This window comes from Pseudonaja textilis, chromosome 1 (genome assembly GCF_049901715.1).
Source record: "Pseudonaja textilis isolate UNSWEBS1 chromosome 1, rPseTex1.2, whole genome shotgun sequence".
NCBI lineage: Eukaryota > Metazoa > Chordata > Lepidosauria > Squamata > Elapidae > Pseudonaja > Pseudonaja textilis.
The window spans coordinates 266,861,523-266,875,476 of NC_141990.1; the positions used below are offsets into that span (position 1 = coordinate 266,861,523).

At 37.6% G+C, this 13,954-nt stretch overlaps 1 protein-coding gene across 1 annotated transcript in view; it reads left to right on the plus strand.

Annotated features, from left to right (window-relative positions):
• The window catches only part of GALNT16 (polypeptide N-acetylgalactosaminyltransferase 16), a 160,781-nt gene that overhangs the window by 123,296 nt on the left and 23,531 nt on the right, over positions 1–13,954 (plus strand). The window contains exons 7-11 of the mRNA XM_026708816.2: positions 1,284–1,371; positions 3,989–4,073; positions 5,621–5,724; positions 8,340–8,466; positions 10,574–10,666. Coding sequence (XP_026564601.2) covers positions 1,284–1,371; positions 3,989–4,073; positions 5,621–5,724; positions 8,340–8,466; positions 10,574–10,666 — 497 coding nt within the window. The remainder of the gene's footprint in view (positions 1–1,283; positions 1,372–3,988; positions 4,074–5,620; positions 5,725–8,339; positions 8,467–10,573; positions 10,667–13,954) is intronic.

Below are 13,954 nucleotides of genomic sequence, written 5' to 3' on the forward strand. Positions count from 1 at the left end.
CACACATTTCCTGGAACTAATTATATTTTTATGTTTTTTCAGTGTCTTTTGGGGGAAACTTGGCATTTTTGTTTCTTTTTGTTTTAATAATGGCCACTTACACAATGTATTAACCCAATCCTCGATCAGCTCTGTCATCATCTCTTTTCAGCTGTGCAGAGGTGCTGTTTAGCCCAGATGAAGCCAGAAGGAATAATATTGACACGGTTCTGTCAGTTTCTCTTGCTTTTCACCCGTGCACCAGCCTCTTCCAAACTGCCGGGCTAGCTGGTTTTTTAATTTCTTTCTTTTTCTTTCCCTTATTGTAGTGTGCGGGAATGATTTTTATTGCTGCAGGACATACTGAGGACGGGGCATAGATTGATGATCTTTGTTTCTCAGCCTCCTTGAATCAGCAGATGAACAAACAGTGCTGGAAAGGAGAAATGGTGGCAGTATGAAAATGCCCTGTGTGGAATTTATTTGTGGAAATCGCAATCGTTTTTTATGAGTTTCCCGCTTCAAAGTTGTAGGAAATAGCTTTGTTGACTTTTGGTAATCAATTCCAGCAGCCATAAAAAAAGATGTGGGAGGGGTATGAGTTGGCTGACTGAAATGACACCAGCTATTCTGGGCACATACACCATAGATGTGGGTGCAAACATAACTTAGGTGATGTGGGCACGCCCTTGGGAGACAATGTTAGAGATACATGAATCCTATGAGGAGATGAGTGATTGGGTATTATTGACTTAATGAACAACTTGAAAAAAACAAGTCTGAAGAAGTATTTTGATCAGCATATAGCTCAAGTGTAAAATTGGGAGATTTCTCCATGAAAAATTAGCATGAGGGGAAAGCAACCTGAGATGTTTTGCACTATAAATTCCTGCCTATGCGGTAACTGGCATCAGTGAAAATGATAGTCTAAAAAAAAATCTTGAAGAAAACCCGGGTGTCTACTTCTCTACTTTAGCAACACTTTTTCTAGATGATTGCAAGAAGTAACATTAACAGTGAGAGTCCGTCTGATCAATACAACTTTGAAATGGTTGTGCTGTACTTAATGCCTGAAAGTGGAGAACGATAATTGCACTGTGAAAGTTTCACTTTTCGCATTTAAAAAAAGCTACGGGCTACAGTTGTGTGTGTGTGAATATCAATTTAAAAATCTGAAGGTAACACAGGCATATGTGTCCATTGCTTTTCCTTCGACCATCTTTGTCTTGAAAGCCTCTTGAAACAGTACTTTCCTCCTAGGAAAAAAAAAATCCAACATTCTTTCTTTTTCTCTACTGTTTCAGGATTACACTCGGGTGGTGAGTCCTATCATTGATGTCATCAGCTTGGACAATTTTGCCTATCTAGCAGCATCAGCAGATTTGAGAGGAGGTAGGTAAGAAGACAATTGATTCTGAAATACGATGTTTCTGGGTCTTTATCACTGAGGATCTGCCCCATGACAGATTCCTTTTGTCTCCTGAGGCACTTCCAGCTAAGTAATCCAAGGACATTATGCAAATATTCTGCTGTATGCTTGTGAATTGATTTTCTGTGGGACAAGAAGAGACAGGCAATCGGTTGGATAAATGTATGAGAGGTATAAATGGAAGGTAGCATAATCTGGTCCTTATACAATTCTCTGAACAAGACAGGGTGAGGATACAATAAAAGCCTCCTTGGAAACACCACTGATGTTAAATGGTATTAAACTTATGCTTTTCCCGGCTGTTAAAATTGACCTAGCTTATATGTTTGTAGGATTCATAACAGCTGTAACTTTCAACAGGCTGTAGAGCAGGGCTGTCAAACTCGTAGCCCTAGGCCCAGATGCATCACATGCTGGCCACGCCCACACCTGGTTTAGCAAAGGGGGGGAAAGTCCCGATATGTCACATGATGATGCCGTGACAACATGAGTTTGACACCCCTGCTATAGACTATCACAGTTTGCATAATTAGCCACTGCTGCACCTGTGTTTTCTACAGCTGCTGCTCTTCTGTTCACTTCTTTTCCATATCATAAGAACAGTGGTGGGATTCAATTTTTTTTGCTACAGGTTCTGTGGGCGTGGCTTAGTGGGCGTGACTCAGGGGTGTGATTCAATTGGTGTAACAACCAGTTTGTATTCGGTGAACTGGGCCGAACCAGTTGAATACCACCACTGCATAAGAACAAGAAAAAGAACGTTTCAATGGGAACACATGACAAAGGCCATTACATCAAAAAGAAGTTGAGTGCTAATTTCTTTCATAAGAAAACATGATAAATCAAGCATTTTATTCCAATAACATTACTGTCATAACATTTAAAATTCATTACAAATTAAACATTATTAATCATTAAAATGCAGTGTCATTTGGTCAATAATAAATAAACCAGAGTCAAATGTGCTAAAAATTAAATGTTTTTATTGATAACATTTAGAGCAGAGTATTAATAATGACTGGTTCCTCAAAAGTCCAAGCTGCATAAAAGGACAGCGACACATAAATGATTTCCAAGATGTCGCTGCCTCTTTGAGGCACCTCTGGAAGCTATCTAAAGCAACAGGATTGGGTGAGATTGCTCATTCTCTTTACACACATGCTAGATCATGGGTGTCAAACTTGTGGCATCCTGTTGCTGTAATGTGATGTTTCGTAACATTTTTCCCATTTGCGGAGCTGGGGTGGGCATAACCTGCATGTGATGCATCCGGCCCACAGGCTGCCAGTTTGACAACCCTATAGATGTCCCTGCTAGTTTTCCAGATAAGATATTATTCCTCCATATGTTGCACAACCATTCACATTTCTTTCAATACTTTTAATAGTCTCTTGATAGATAAAACTGTATTTGTGCCTGTGTTCCTTACTATTTTCCTCCTCCTCCTCCTCCTCCTCCTCCTCCTCCTCCTCCTCCTCCTCCTCCTCCTCCTCCTCCTCCTCCTCCTCCTCCTCCTCCTCCTCCTCCTCTCCATCTTGTCAGGTTATGAATACTGTCTTTTTGTCAAAGAGATGCTTGATCTTTCTCAAAGGATGAGCAAATTCTTAGGCAAGCAAGATCCTTGCTGTTGGATGGACAATGTCCATGATACAGCCTGATTTCATCTATAGTTCAGCTATATACATAAGTCAGTGAGGGTAAGTAGTTCGTGTATTATAAGAATACCAAAAAGGGTTCAAAAAGGGTGAAAGCAGCTTTCACTCTGGAAATTAGATTTTGCCCACAAGAGATAGTGTTTTACATAGGGCTAAATTAGCCTCACCTTTGGTGTATCATGGTAGTCAAGGAAGAAAACAAAATATTGAGAGAAACTATGCCAGAAAACTGCCTTCTATCTATGCATCATGTAAGCCAGATTTCACACTGCCAGGATAAAGCACTTCTGCAGATTAGCCTCAGATGCAGTGGTCAGTTCCATTGCTGACCATGCTGGACTGCAAGAAATCCAAGCACTCAGTCTTTTTCCTAAAAGAATTGCTATGCCTCAAGCACCTTTTTTAATTTTTGAAATCTCCCTCACTGTTCTTTATTTCCTTTTGCGAAGGCACCTCTGCCTTTCACTTTTGCCATTCTCACCTGCATGCATTTTTTTTGCCAGCTACAGCCTTCCCAATACTCAATTTGCAACACTTTGTAAGTCAGATGCCATTTTTATGTGGTGCACATGGGGAAAAGCCAATTACAATAAACAGAGACACTTTGTTCCCGGAAATACATGTCATCCCATTGAGAGTACTGATTAATGTCTCATAACTTTGGCAGCCAATGAGGCATAGGACAACCTGATAGAAAGCTAATGATTGCCTTTCTTTCTGGGAATCAATATAGGAAGTTTGGAATGTTACTCAGCACAGATAAATACCAGTGAGTATACCTACTGTGATAGGACTATCCTATAGAAGGCCTTTTCTGCTCTGGAATAATATGTGTAGAAACAAAAATGCCTAATTGTCATGCTATGCTAGTTAACCTTTAAGTTTGGATACAAGGTTCTATGCGTTTTTATGTTCTACATTTTAGGATTTGACTGGAGTCTTCATTTTAAATGGGAACAGATTCCCATTGAGCAAAAGTTGTCACGGACAGACCCTACCCAATCTATTAGGTAAATTCCTTCATGCAAAATCCTCTTGGAATCCCATTTCATATGTAATCTTCCATGTTTTATTTAATTAAGAAGTGGTCTCACTGGTTGATGTAACCATGAGGAACATTCAGAAGTTATGTTTACATCATTTATGAGATATAATAAGTCTCTTTTGCTCCTGAAAGATGTTAACATTCTTGAGATTCTGTCTGGTGGCCCCACTGCACTGCTACAATAACAGCACGATATTGAGTATTGTATAATCATGTATGGTTTTTATAGATTGCACTTGTTTAATATGGGGAATTTTACTGTGCCTGTTTGAAAAATATGTGCATTTAATTGATCTTTCCCCAGGCTGTATATAAGCTACAAATTGGAATAGAATCTACCTTCTACTTCCAGGACAGGAGTTTTTCCTCAAGATTTAGACAAATTCATCAATACAGGGCTTTTTGTGTTGACTTGCACAGTCACTGGCTTGTGCACCGTGTTCTATTTAAAGCATAGTGGAAATTGTAGATAAGGACCATGAAATCTAGCTAAGCTTAGGGTTTCTTTGAACAGTAAGAATATGTTGCAAGTATATTCAAATAGCAATAACACCTAGCCCTACATTTATGTAAACTGTGTTTCAAATAGATTTATATATGGCAGGATGAGAGTTCTATTTGAGGAAATGTACCAGACAAGTATAGCGCTCTCAGTCTCTACAGCCCAAATACAAAGAAACTTTTAGTCAATTCTGTTTTTTGCTGGTCAATTTTGCAAATATGGACCAGTCTAACCTAGTGTTCTGGTCAGTGAAGAGGAGTGAGATTGATTTGTTGTTCCCTCCTTCTCACAGAATTCACTAGCAAGCAAAAGAAGTATTTCTTTACGTCCCCGATACACATGTGGAAAATTGGGAACCATCCTTCAGTTCATTTTCACTTGACTTGTTAATGACTTTAACAGGCCAGGAACAAGTTGTGAGGCTGCATGATTTTCTCAATTTTCATCCCCTTTGATGGAGACTGCTCTGTTTCCATTAGCTACAGGGGCCTATAAATGAGCCGCACTGAATACTAAAGATCTTCTCTGCATAATTAAAGTGATTTTAAAAATTCCAAACTTTCCCCAAAAATCTCATTAAAGAAAAACTAAGTGATCACTATATATATTTAAAACCAGAAGTTGGGGGGGATTTACAAAATGAAAATTTGTAGTATTGTGATCCAAACCCTGCATCGTTTGTTCATTCATTCACATTACATGCACATACACAATGAGCGGTGTTAGGATCACAACACTATGCCCACCATCTTGCAAGTTTTGACACCTCCTTGCAGGTTATTTAAGTACAATGTAGACATTTTTGTAAATCGATCATGAAAATATTACAGACCTACAGATTTTTCATGTTACATAATCATAGGAAGGTTATTACTTTCCAATTATTTAGTTTATTTTTCTAAAGTATTTTATATAGAATATATTGCTTACAAATGTAGAACAGTTCTATTTTTCACTCTAGCATTTTTTATTTATAATTTTTTGCACTTCTCCATTGTCATTTTCACTAGAACACCTGTCATAGCAGGAGGAATCTTTGTGATCAATAAGTCTTGGTTTAACCATCTTGGAAAATATGACGCACAGATGGATATCTGGGGAGGAGAGAATTTCGGTAAGTTGCTACTATCATTTGACTTTATGTAGCCTCCTCTTGTCAATTTTTCACAAATCAATTCTGAAATCCTGGACACATAATATAATATTTTCTCCTGACTGGAAGGACTGAAAACCCAGACTTTATTCAGGATCTACTTGCATAGAGATAGAATCTCTTTCTTGTCACCAGGCAGTCCTGCCTTCTCAGCAGATCTTTGGGTAAGTCAACATTTCCTACAGATTCTTAAATGACACTCTGGCAATACCTGCATTATTTGTTATACTAGATATCTCCTGTGGATTTATTCACTGATAGGGTCTAGAAGAAAATACTAGTAAATAAATATAAATTAAGTGTTACATTAAATATTTAACTTACTAAGTTTGTATTTTGTCCTTTCAGTGTTAGTTAAAACTAAAAACATGGAAGAAAGAAATGCACCACGACTGAAAGATATCTAAGGATTTTGCAACCCTAACCCTAAAATTTTGAACTGGGAAAATATGGACCTGGGTACAAGTCTAGCTTAGAAGTAATGAAGTCTAGTTAAAACCATTCAAATACCACTACAGTAAAAGATGATAGAACAGCACAAACAGATAAAAAGTTCCAAGATAAATTCATTAAAACCAGATTATGAAATAAGCTTTGTTGAAATGAAAGCACTTACTTTATGACAAAAACTAGCCACATTCCTCAGCAACTGCCTGCAAAGAAGGTGGGGGATATTATGATCACCAACTGTATATCTGAAGATGAGATCCACAAAACACAAGAATGTGCAATAAAAGGGGGAATTTAATAGAGAGCTGGGGAACCTGTTCCTTCCAGTTGTTAGATTTCCACTCTTCTGTCGCCTTCAGTTTCTGATTTGTTTTGCTGCAGCTTTTCTGATGTTTTTTTGTACCCCCAAATCAGTAAACAATGGTGAGCTTCCAATTTGATTAAACATAGGACCTTTGCAAGGTCACTGTTTTTCTGAGATTCAAATGAGGTTTTACCGTCAAAGCCTTGGTAGTCCTCTGATCCTTTTAATAATAATTAAAAAAAAGAGCTTCATTTATTCTGGGGCAGTAAAATCTCTGAAAGCAAAGGGCAAGGGGATAGGGAGGCTTTAGTTTAAATAAACAGGAGGAGGCATTCTGTGTCTCAGAATCTGGATTGCCAAATGATGAATTCTTAGGAGAGTTTAGGACCCTACAGTAAGAAAATGCCAAAAGATTTCAGCTTCAGCCTGTAAGAGATGAAAAGCACGGGGACTTTTGGATGTTATGAAAAGAGATGTGTTCTCCCACAGATTTAGGAGATTATGCTTTAGATCAGGAGTCTCCAACCTTGGCCCCTTTAAGCCTGTAGGACTTCAACATTCCCCAGCCAGCTTTGAATCCTCTAGGCTTAAAGGGGCCAAGGTTGGAGACCCCTGCTTTAGATGATGGCCAGACTCTGTCATTCCTATAATACTGGCCAGATACTAGGAGTCTATAAAGATTTTAAAGAGCGTGAAATTTGATTACTGCAAACACACCCCTAAGCACTGATTAGAGTCGATTACATGTGTCTCTAGAATCCTGACAATTTTTATTCAGGTTTTCAGTCTCAGAGATAACATACAGCTGAAATGGTTTGCTTGGGACTGCATAGATCTTTGTAACATTTTGTCTTGATTTAATTTTGTCAGTGCCATTAAGACCAGGGGTGGGATTCTACCAGTTTGCACCTATTCGCTAGAACCGGTTGTTAACATTCTAAGCAGTTCGGAGAACCAGTTGTTAGAAGAAATTACTGGCCTAATCCTGTAAGGAAGGCAAGAAGGAAACATTCTGGTGTTGCTTACAGAAACTGCCTCTCCGTTAATCCTTATTACATTCTTGGCAGGCCTAGACTTCCTGTCTCAGGAACATCTCTGGGTTTTTTCCCCTCCTTTGCTGGTACTTTGCTTGTGTGGAGTGACCATTCAAAGTTACAATGGCACTGAAAAAAGTGACTTAGCACCATTTTTCACACTTACGACTGTTGCAGCATCCCCACAGTCATGAGAGGCCAAGCGAGGAGATGCGTGCCACGATATGAGTGATATTGAGTTGGCCACATCCAGCCAATAACATGACCACCAAGCCATGACCACCCAGTCACATGACCACCAAGCCACACCCACCACCTAAGCCATGCCCACAGAACTGGTTGTTAAAAAAATTGAATCCCACCCCTGATTAAGACCTCATATTTTCCATCTCTCATTTTGTACTTGCACATGGAGCCTTCTCCACTCCACTCTAAATTATGGATTTTCTTCTTTACGTTAAGGGAATCTTCCTTTGATAGACAGCCTTTTAAAATAAAATCAAGTAACATATATTCTCTGGGATCTTTCAGCAAGATTCCCTTTTAAAAGCCTGCACCACTCCACCCCAAATTATACTGATCTGGTATGTGGAAACAAGAGAAAGGTTACAACTGAGGAGGAGCAGGATTTTCCCTCCCCTCATACAAAACTTCATTTTCAGTAAATTTCTTCTCTTTTCATAATCCAGGTGTGTCTCTACATCTAGCACTTTCATGTCCACCTGCACATTCAGTAGATGGTTATTCTTTGTTTCACCTTATATTCTCTTTCCTTGAATGTTTTCTAGAGCTTTCTTTCCGTGTCTGGATGTGTGGAGGTAGCTTGGAGATTGTCCCCTGCAGTCGAGTGGGTCACGTTTTCAGAAAACGCCATCCGTATGACTTCCCTGAGGGCAATGCATTAACCTATATCAAGTAGGAATGGCTTAATTCTTGATTCCAGTTTAGAGAACAGTAGAGTGGAGGGGCTTAGTTCTCACTGATGTATGGTGCTTGGTCAGAGATCCTTTGTGTATTTTATTTATTTGTTAGATTTTTTAAAATCCTGTCTTTATTACTTTATAAGTAATACAAGGTGGAAAATATTCATAATACTCCTTTCTCCTATTTTTCCCACAAGGGTAGGTTGGGCTGAGAGAGACGGAGACTGGTCCAGGGTCACCTCAATTTTTCATGAGTAAAATTACAACTCATAGCCTCCTGGTTTCTAGGCCACAAGCTTAAACACTGCAACACATTGGTGTTCTCTCTCAATCTCTCTCTCTCTCTCTCTCTTACACACACACAAACAAATTTTTCATTTTATTAATAATTATTTTATTAGCAAAATTTTACTAATTAGACCTTACTCTGGGATATGAATATAAACTCAAAAAATGTTTGAGTTAGCTGACTAATCCTAACCAAATTAATATTGTCTTTTCTCTTTTAATAACACAAGTTTGCAAAGAGAACTTCTCTGATGATTAGAAAACATTTGTTTTTTAAACTGTGACCCAGTTATTTTTGTGGAGATTGTACTTTGGGATTTGGAGTCTTGCTTAACCATTGTGTACTTGGAAGAAATACCGATCTAGTACAGAATTCTGTAATTAAATAGCAGCTCAAAAATGATGATATAGATTTGACACTGAGCTTCATTTAATGTAACAATACCATATCCAAAATTAAGAGTTATAATGAGAGCATTCAGATGTTCGTATCTGTGCCTAGATATAAGAGCTAAGGTCTAGAACAGTACAGAAATAATATCATTAATATCATGTACTGCTGTAAACTTTCTGAAAAATAATGACTACTGATATTTATGGCAGGCAATCATTATTAAGTGCTTTAGGTAACCACACACACATGCACACATATTGCACTTTCCTATTTTCTATTAGTAAAGTCCCAAAATAAGACAGATGATAAGTCAACACAACCATTGCCCTGTCCTCATGTTGCAGTCAATTAGGCCTACTGATAAACAACTCTTCAGATGCCTCCTTAGTGTAAGATGCCTCAAAGTTTATCAAACCTGCTACATAATTGGCACTGCTTTGGCACAACCCAAAGTAGGCAAGAAAGTTAAGGGGCTATAAATGAAACACCTAGATCTTTCTTATGTGCAACAGAGCAGTGGTTATTACAATAGTAATAGATAAAGAATTCCTTAGTTGCCATTCCCACAATATGTTTGCTTTTCTCCATGTTAAGAATACTGCTGAAAAATGCTTGGCTGTTGGAGTTAAATAATCTTTAATGATGGACTCCAACATTATGCGAGTAGAAGAATGCTTGTGCAACAGGATGCTTTATTTCTTTTAACTTTTTCTGCAGCCCATCAAAACTTGATTAGGAGTATTCCTCAGTCCCCCCAAAAGACTTTGAGTGTACAGGAGATTGTCAGAAATGATTCTACTCTAAGTTAAAATGAATAAAAAAATAGAATACTGTATATTCATAACACTTGCTCTGGGAATCTAAGTTGTCTTCCGTTGAGATGTTTAAAGGCTAAAGTTCGTAGAAAATGGAATGTATCTTCCTTAAATACTCACACTCTTATATTCCATTCCTTATTGTCCGTGATTTCCTCAAGTTGCAGAAGAGTTGTCCTCCACATCACTGATCAGGGAGCTGTTCTCATCTTTAAGCAAATGAGAGTACAGCTCTCCTTCAGACATCCTTGTGAAGGTCAGGGAGAATAAGGGACCTGTTGAGTGGTAAATGAAGATATAAATATGGGGGTAGAATACCTGACCCTATTATCTTTGTGCCTCAGTCATCACTGTTTTTTAGAATGCTTCAGATATGTTCTTTTTAAATGTTATACACTGAGTCTATTTTGTTCATGCATTGAGGAAAGACAGCTCCTTTTTATTTGGTTTCTACTTTTTGAGATTTTTCTACTCCTGCATCAAAGTTTAATGACAGTTAAACAGGATAGCAGATTCTTGAAAATGTGCTGCAACGTCATGTTGTGGCAAGATGGCCTGTGCAACAATGACCTTTAATAGGACTTATCTCGTCCTACCTGCAGAAATACCAAACGTACAGCAGAGGTATGGATGGATGAATACAAACAGTATTATTATGAAGCCAGACCTTCTGCCATTGGAAAGTCATTCGGAAGGTAAGGATGTAAACCACTTCAGTTAAATTGCTCAGAATCGTTGTAATCTTTGAATCTTTTGTTCTTTGTGAATTCAGAAAATTGATTGTCCTGAAACTCCCTGATTAAAATACAAATCAGACAATAACTGGTTGGGTATGTTTTGATTTATACTTCAAAACATGTTTTAAAATATACATTATAAAATAAAATTAACTTAAAAGTGTGTATTTTGGGCACAAATAATATTTAAAATGTAAAATTTTCAATAAAGGATGTGCAAAAAAAGTTACTAAAATTAAATTATTGAACACTGCTGAAGAAGAATAATCTGTATAGTTCCTGCAAAAGCAAAAGCCTGTCTCGCTAATTTTTTACATTCTTTGAGGAGAATAATAATTTATTAAACATATGCCACTTGATACCCAGTGGATCTGTTACAAGATACTGTATACTTGATCTTTTGAAAGTTTTTGGCAAATTCCTTATTCAAATCTCTAGGACTGAGTAGACATGGAATAAGGAGAGAAAATTATTTATGGCTTGGTGAGCAGTTAAATAATTCAAAGCAAAAATAATATTTTCACAAGGACGATGTCATTAATAGGATTTCTATTTATTTTATTTTATTTATTTTGATTTGTCAATTGCTTACAAGATAATAGGTATAAGTATATACATAGTTATGAATACACGAAATGGGTACATATAAGAAAAATAAAAGAAACAATAGGACAGGGACGGTAGGCACGTTGGTGCGCTTATGCATGCCCCCTACATACCTCTTAGGAAAGGGGTGAGGTCAATAGTAGACAGTCTAAGGTTAAAGTTTTGGGGGTTTGGGGAAGAAACTACAGAGTCAGGTAGAGTATTCCAGACATTGACCACTCTGTTGCTGAAGTCATATTTCCTGCAATCAAGTTTGGTGTGGCTAACCTTGAGTTTGTATCTATTGTGTGCTCTTGTGTTGTTATGGTTCAAGCTGAAGTATTCATTGACAGGTAGGACATTGCAGTGTATGATTTTATATACCATACTTAGATCAGACCGAAGATGGTGTAATTCAAGGTTTTCTAGGTCTAGAATTTCAAGTCTGGTGGCATAAGGTATTCTACAACGAGTAGAGGAGTGGAGAATTCTTGTGAAATATTTCTGGACTTTCTCAACTGTGCTAATATCAGATACGTAATGTGGGTTCCAGACTGATGAGCTGTATTCGAGTATTGGTCTAGCAAATGTTTTGTATGCTCTAGTTAGTAGTGTGTTATTACCAGAGAAAAAGCTACATAGGATTAGGTTAACAACTCTTAATGCCTTTTTGGCTATATAGTGACAGTGGGCTCTAGCACTTAGATCATTAGAGATGAGTATTCCAAGGTCCTTTACAGAGTTTGGATCATCAACAAGATCTTGACTATTCAGCTTGTATTTATTTTCTGATTTATTTTGCCAATATGTAAGACAGAGCATTTATTTGTTGAGATTTGAAGTTGCCATTTGTTTGACCATTCTGATACATAGTCAAGATCTTTTTGAAGGGTAGCAGTATTATCTGTGGTATTGAACAGCTTTACATCATCAGCGAAAAGAACGCAGTTGCTTTTAATGTGATCAGAGAGGTCATTTATGTAGAGTATGAAGAGAGTTGGTCCTAGAGCACTAGACACCACTATTGACAGGTACACAATTTGATAGGAAACTCCCAATTTTGACCATTTGTTGTCTGTTTGACAGGAATGTTTCTATCCAGTTATGCAGTTGTCCAGAGACACCATAAGATTTTAGTTTTAGGAGTAGTTTGTCGTGTACCACTGAATCAAAGGCTTTACAGAAGTCTATGTAGACTGCGTCTATTGCTTTGCCCTGATCGAGTTGTGTAGTCCATATGTTTTTGCAGTGTAAGAGTTGCAGATTATAGGATAGTTTTTTCCTGAAACCAAATTGTTTTTTGGAGAGTAGGTTGTTTGTCTCTAAGTGGAGGATAATGGATTGATTAATAATTGATTCCATGACTTTACAGGTGACGCAGCATAAGGAGATTGGTCTGTAATTTTCAACTAGGATGGGGTCTCCCTTTTTGAAGATGGGGATGACCATGGCTTGTGACCATAGGTTAGGCAAGGAGCTGGTCCTGAAAGATTTTTCAAAGATTATGCTTAGAGGTTTGGCTATGGCAGTGGACAGCTTTTTTAAGAAGTAGGCACATATTCCATCCGGTCCAATAGATAGAGATGGTTTTAGTTTGCGTAGTGCTTTTTCAACATTGTCTTCTGTAAAATCAATATGTATTAGATCATTGTAGTTGTCTGTGGTTCGGCTAGGAAATACTGGGCATGATCCATTGCTGTTTACAAATACTGAGCCGAAGAATGTGTTAAAGATGTTGGCTTTAATGGTGTCGTCGTTGCAGTCTTTACCATTAGGTCCTATTAAGGGGTGGGATGGACCTTGAGTCTTTTAGTTTGTTATTTACAAAATTGTAAAAAGCACGGGTGGAATTGGTGGATAGAAGGTTTTCCTCTTGTTTAATGTGATAATTGGTGCATTCAGTCTTTATCTGGTGGCATAAATTTTTGTATCGGCTTTTGAAATTGGCAACGTGACCAGATTTGTTTTTCCGCCAGAGTGATCTCTTTTTGGATTGAAGTTTCCTTATTGTTATGGGTAATCTGTTTTTTTGTTTTGTTTTGGGAGTTGTTGTTGGTACATATAGTTTGATGACTCTTTTGACTTCAAGTAAAAATATGTTGTAAGTACAGTATACTTCAACAGTATTGCATCCAGTGAATAGAGATTTCCAATCAAGGGATGAGAGATCGTTGTCTATAAGATCATAGTTGCCTTTTTTGAAGTTATAATTGGGGATTATGTCATTGTGATGATTTTTGTGTGGGCGTATGTTGAGACAAAGGTCAATCATATTGTGGTCACTGCTGGAAAAGCGTTCTTTAGTTTGTATTCCATAAATTAAATTCAAACTATTGCAGAAGATGAGATCGAGGCAGTTGTTTAGTCTAGTGTTGTTGGTTACTAGTTGTTCCAGTCCCAGATTTGTAATAGCATTGTAGAAGGTTGTGTGTATGGGTTTAGTTGTACATTCATTTAGGGTCCAGGTAGATTGAAGTCACCAAGAAAGATAAAAGTGGACAGGATGCTGCCCATATTAGTAGTGTATTTAGCTTGTTTACATTTTTGATGTCATAATCAGGTGCTCTGTAACATAGTAAGAATCAAAATGTGATATTTAAGGATAGTTCACAGATGACGGTCTCAGGAAGAGCAAGCTCCTGGGTAACTTGGATGTTTTTT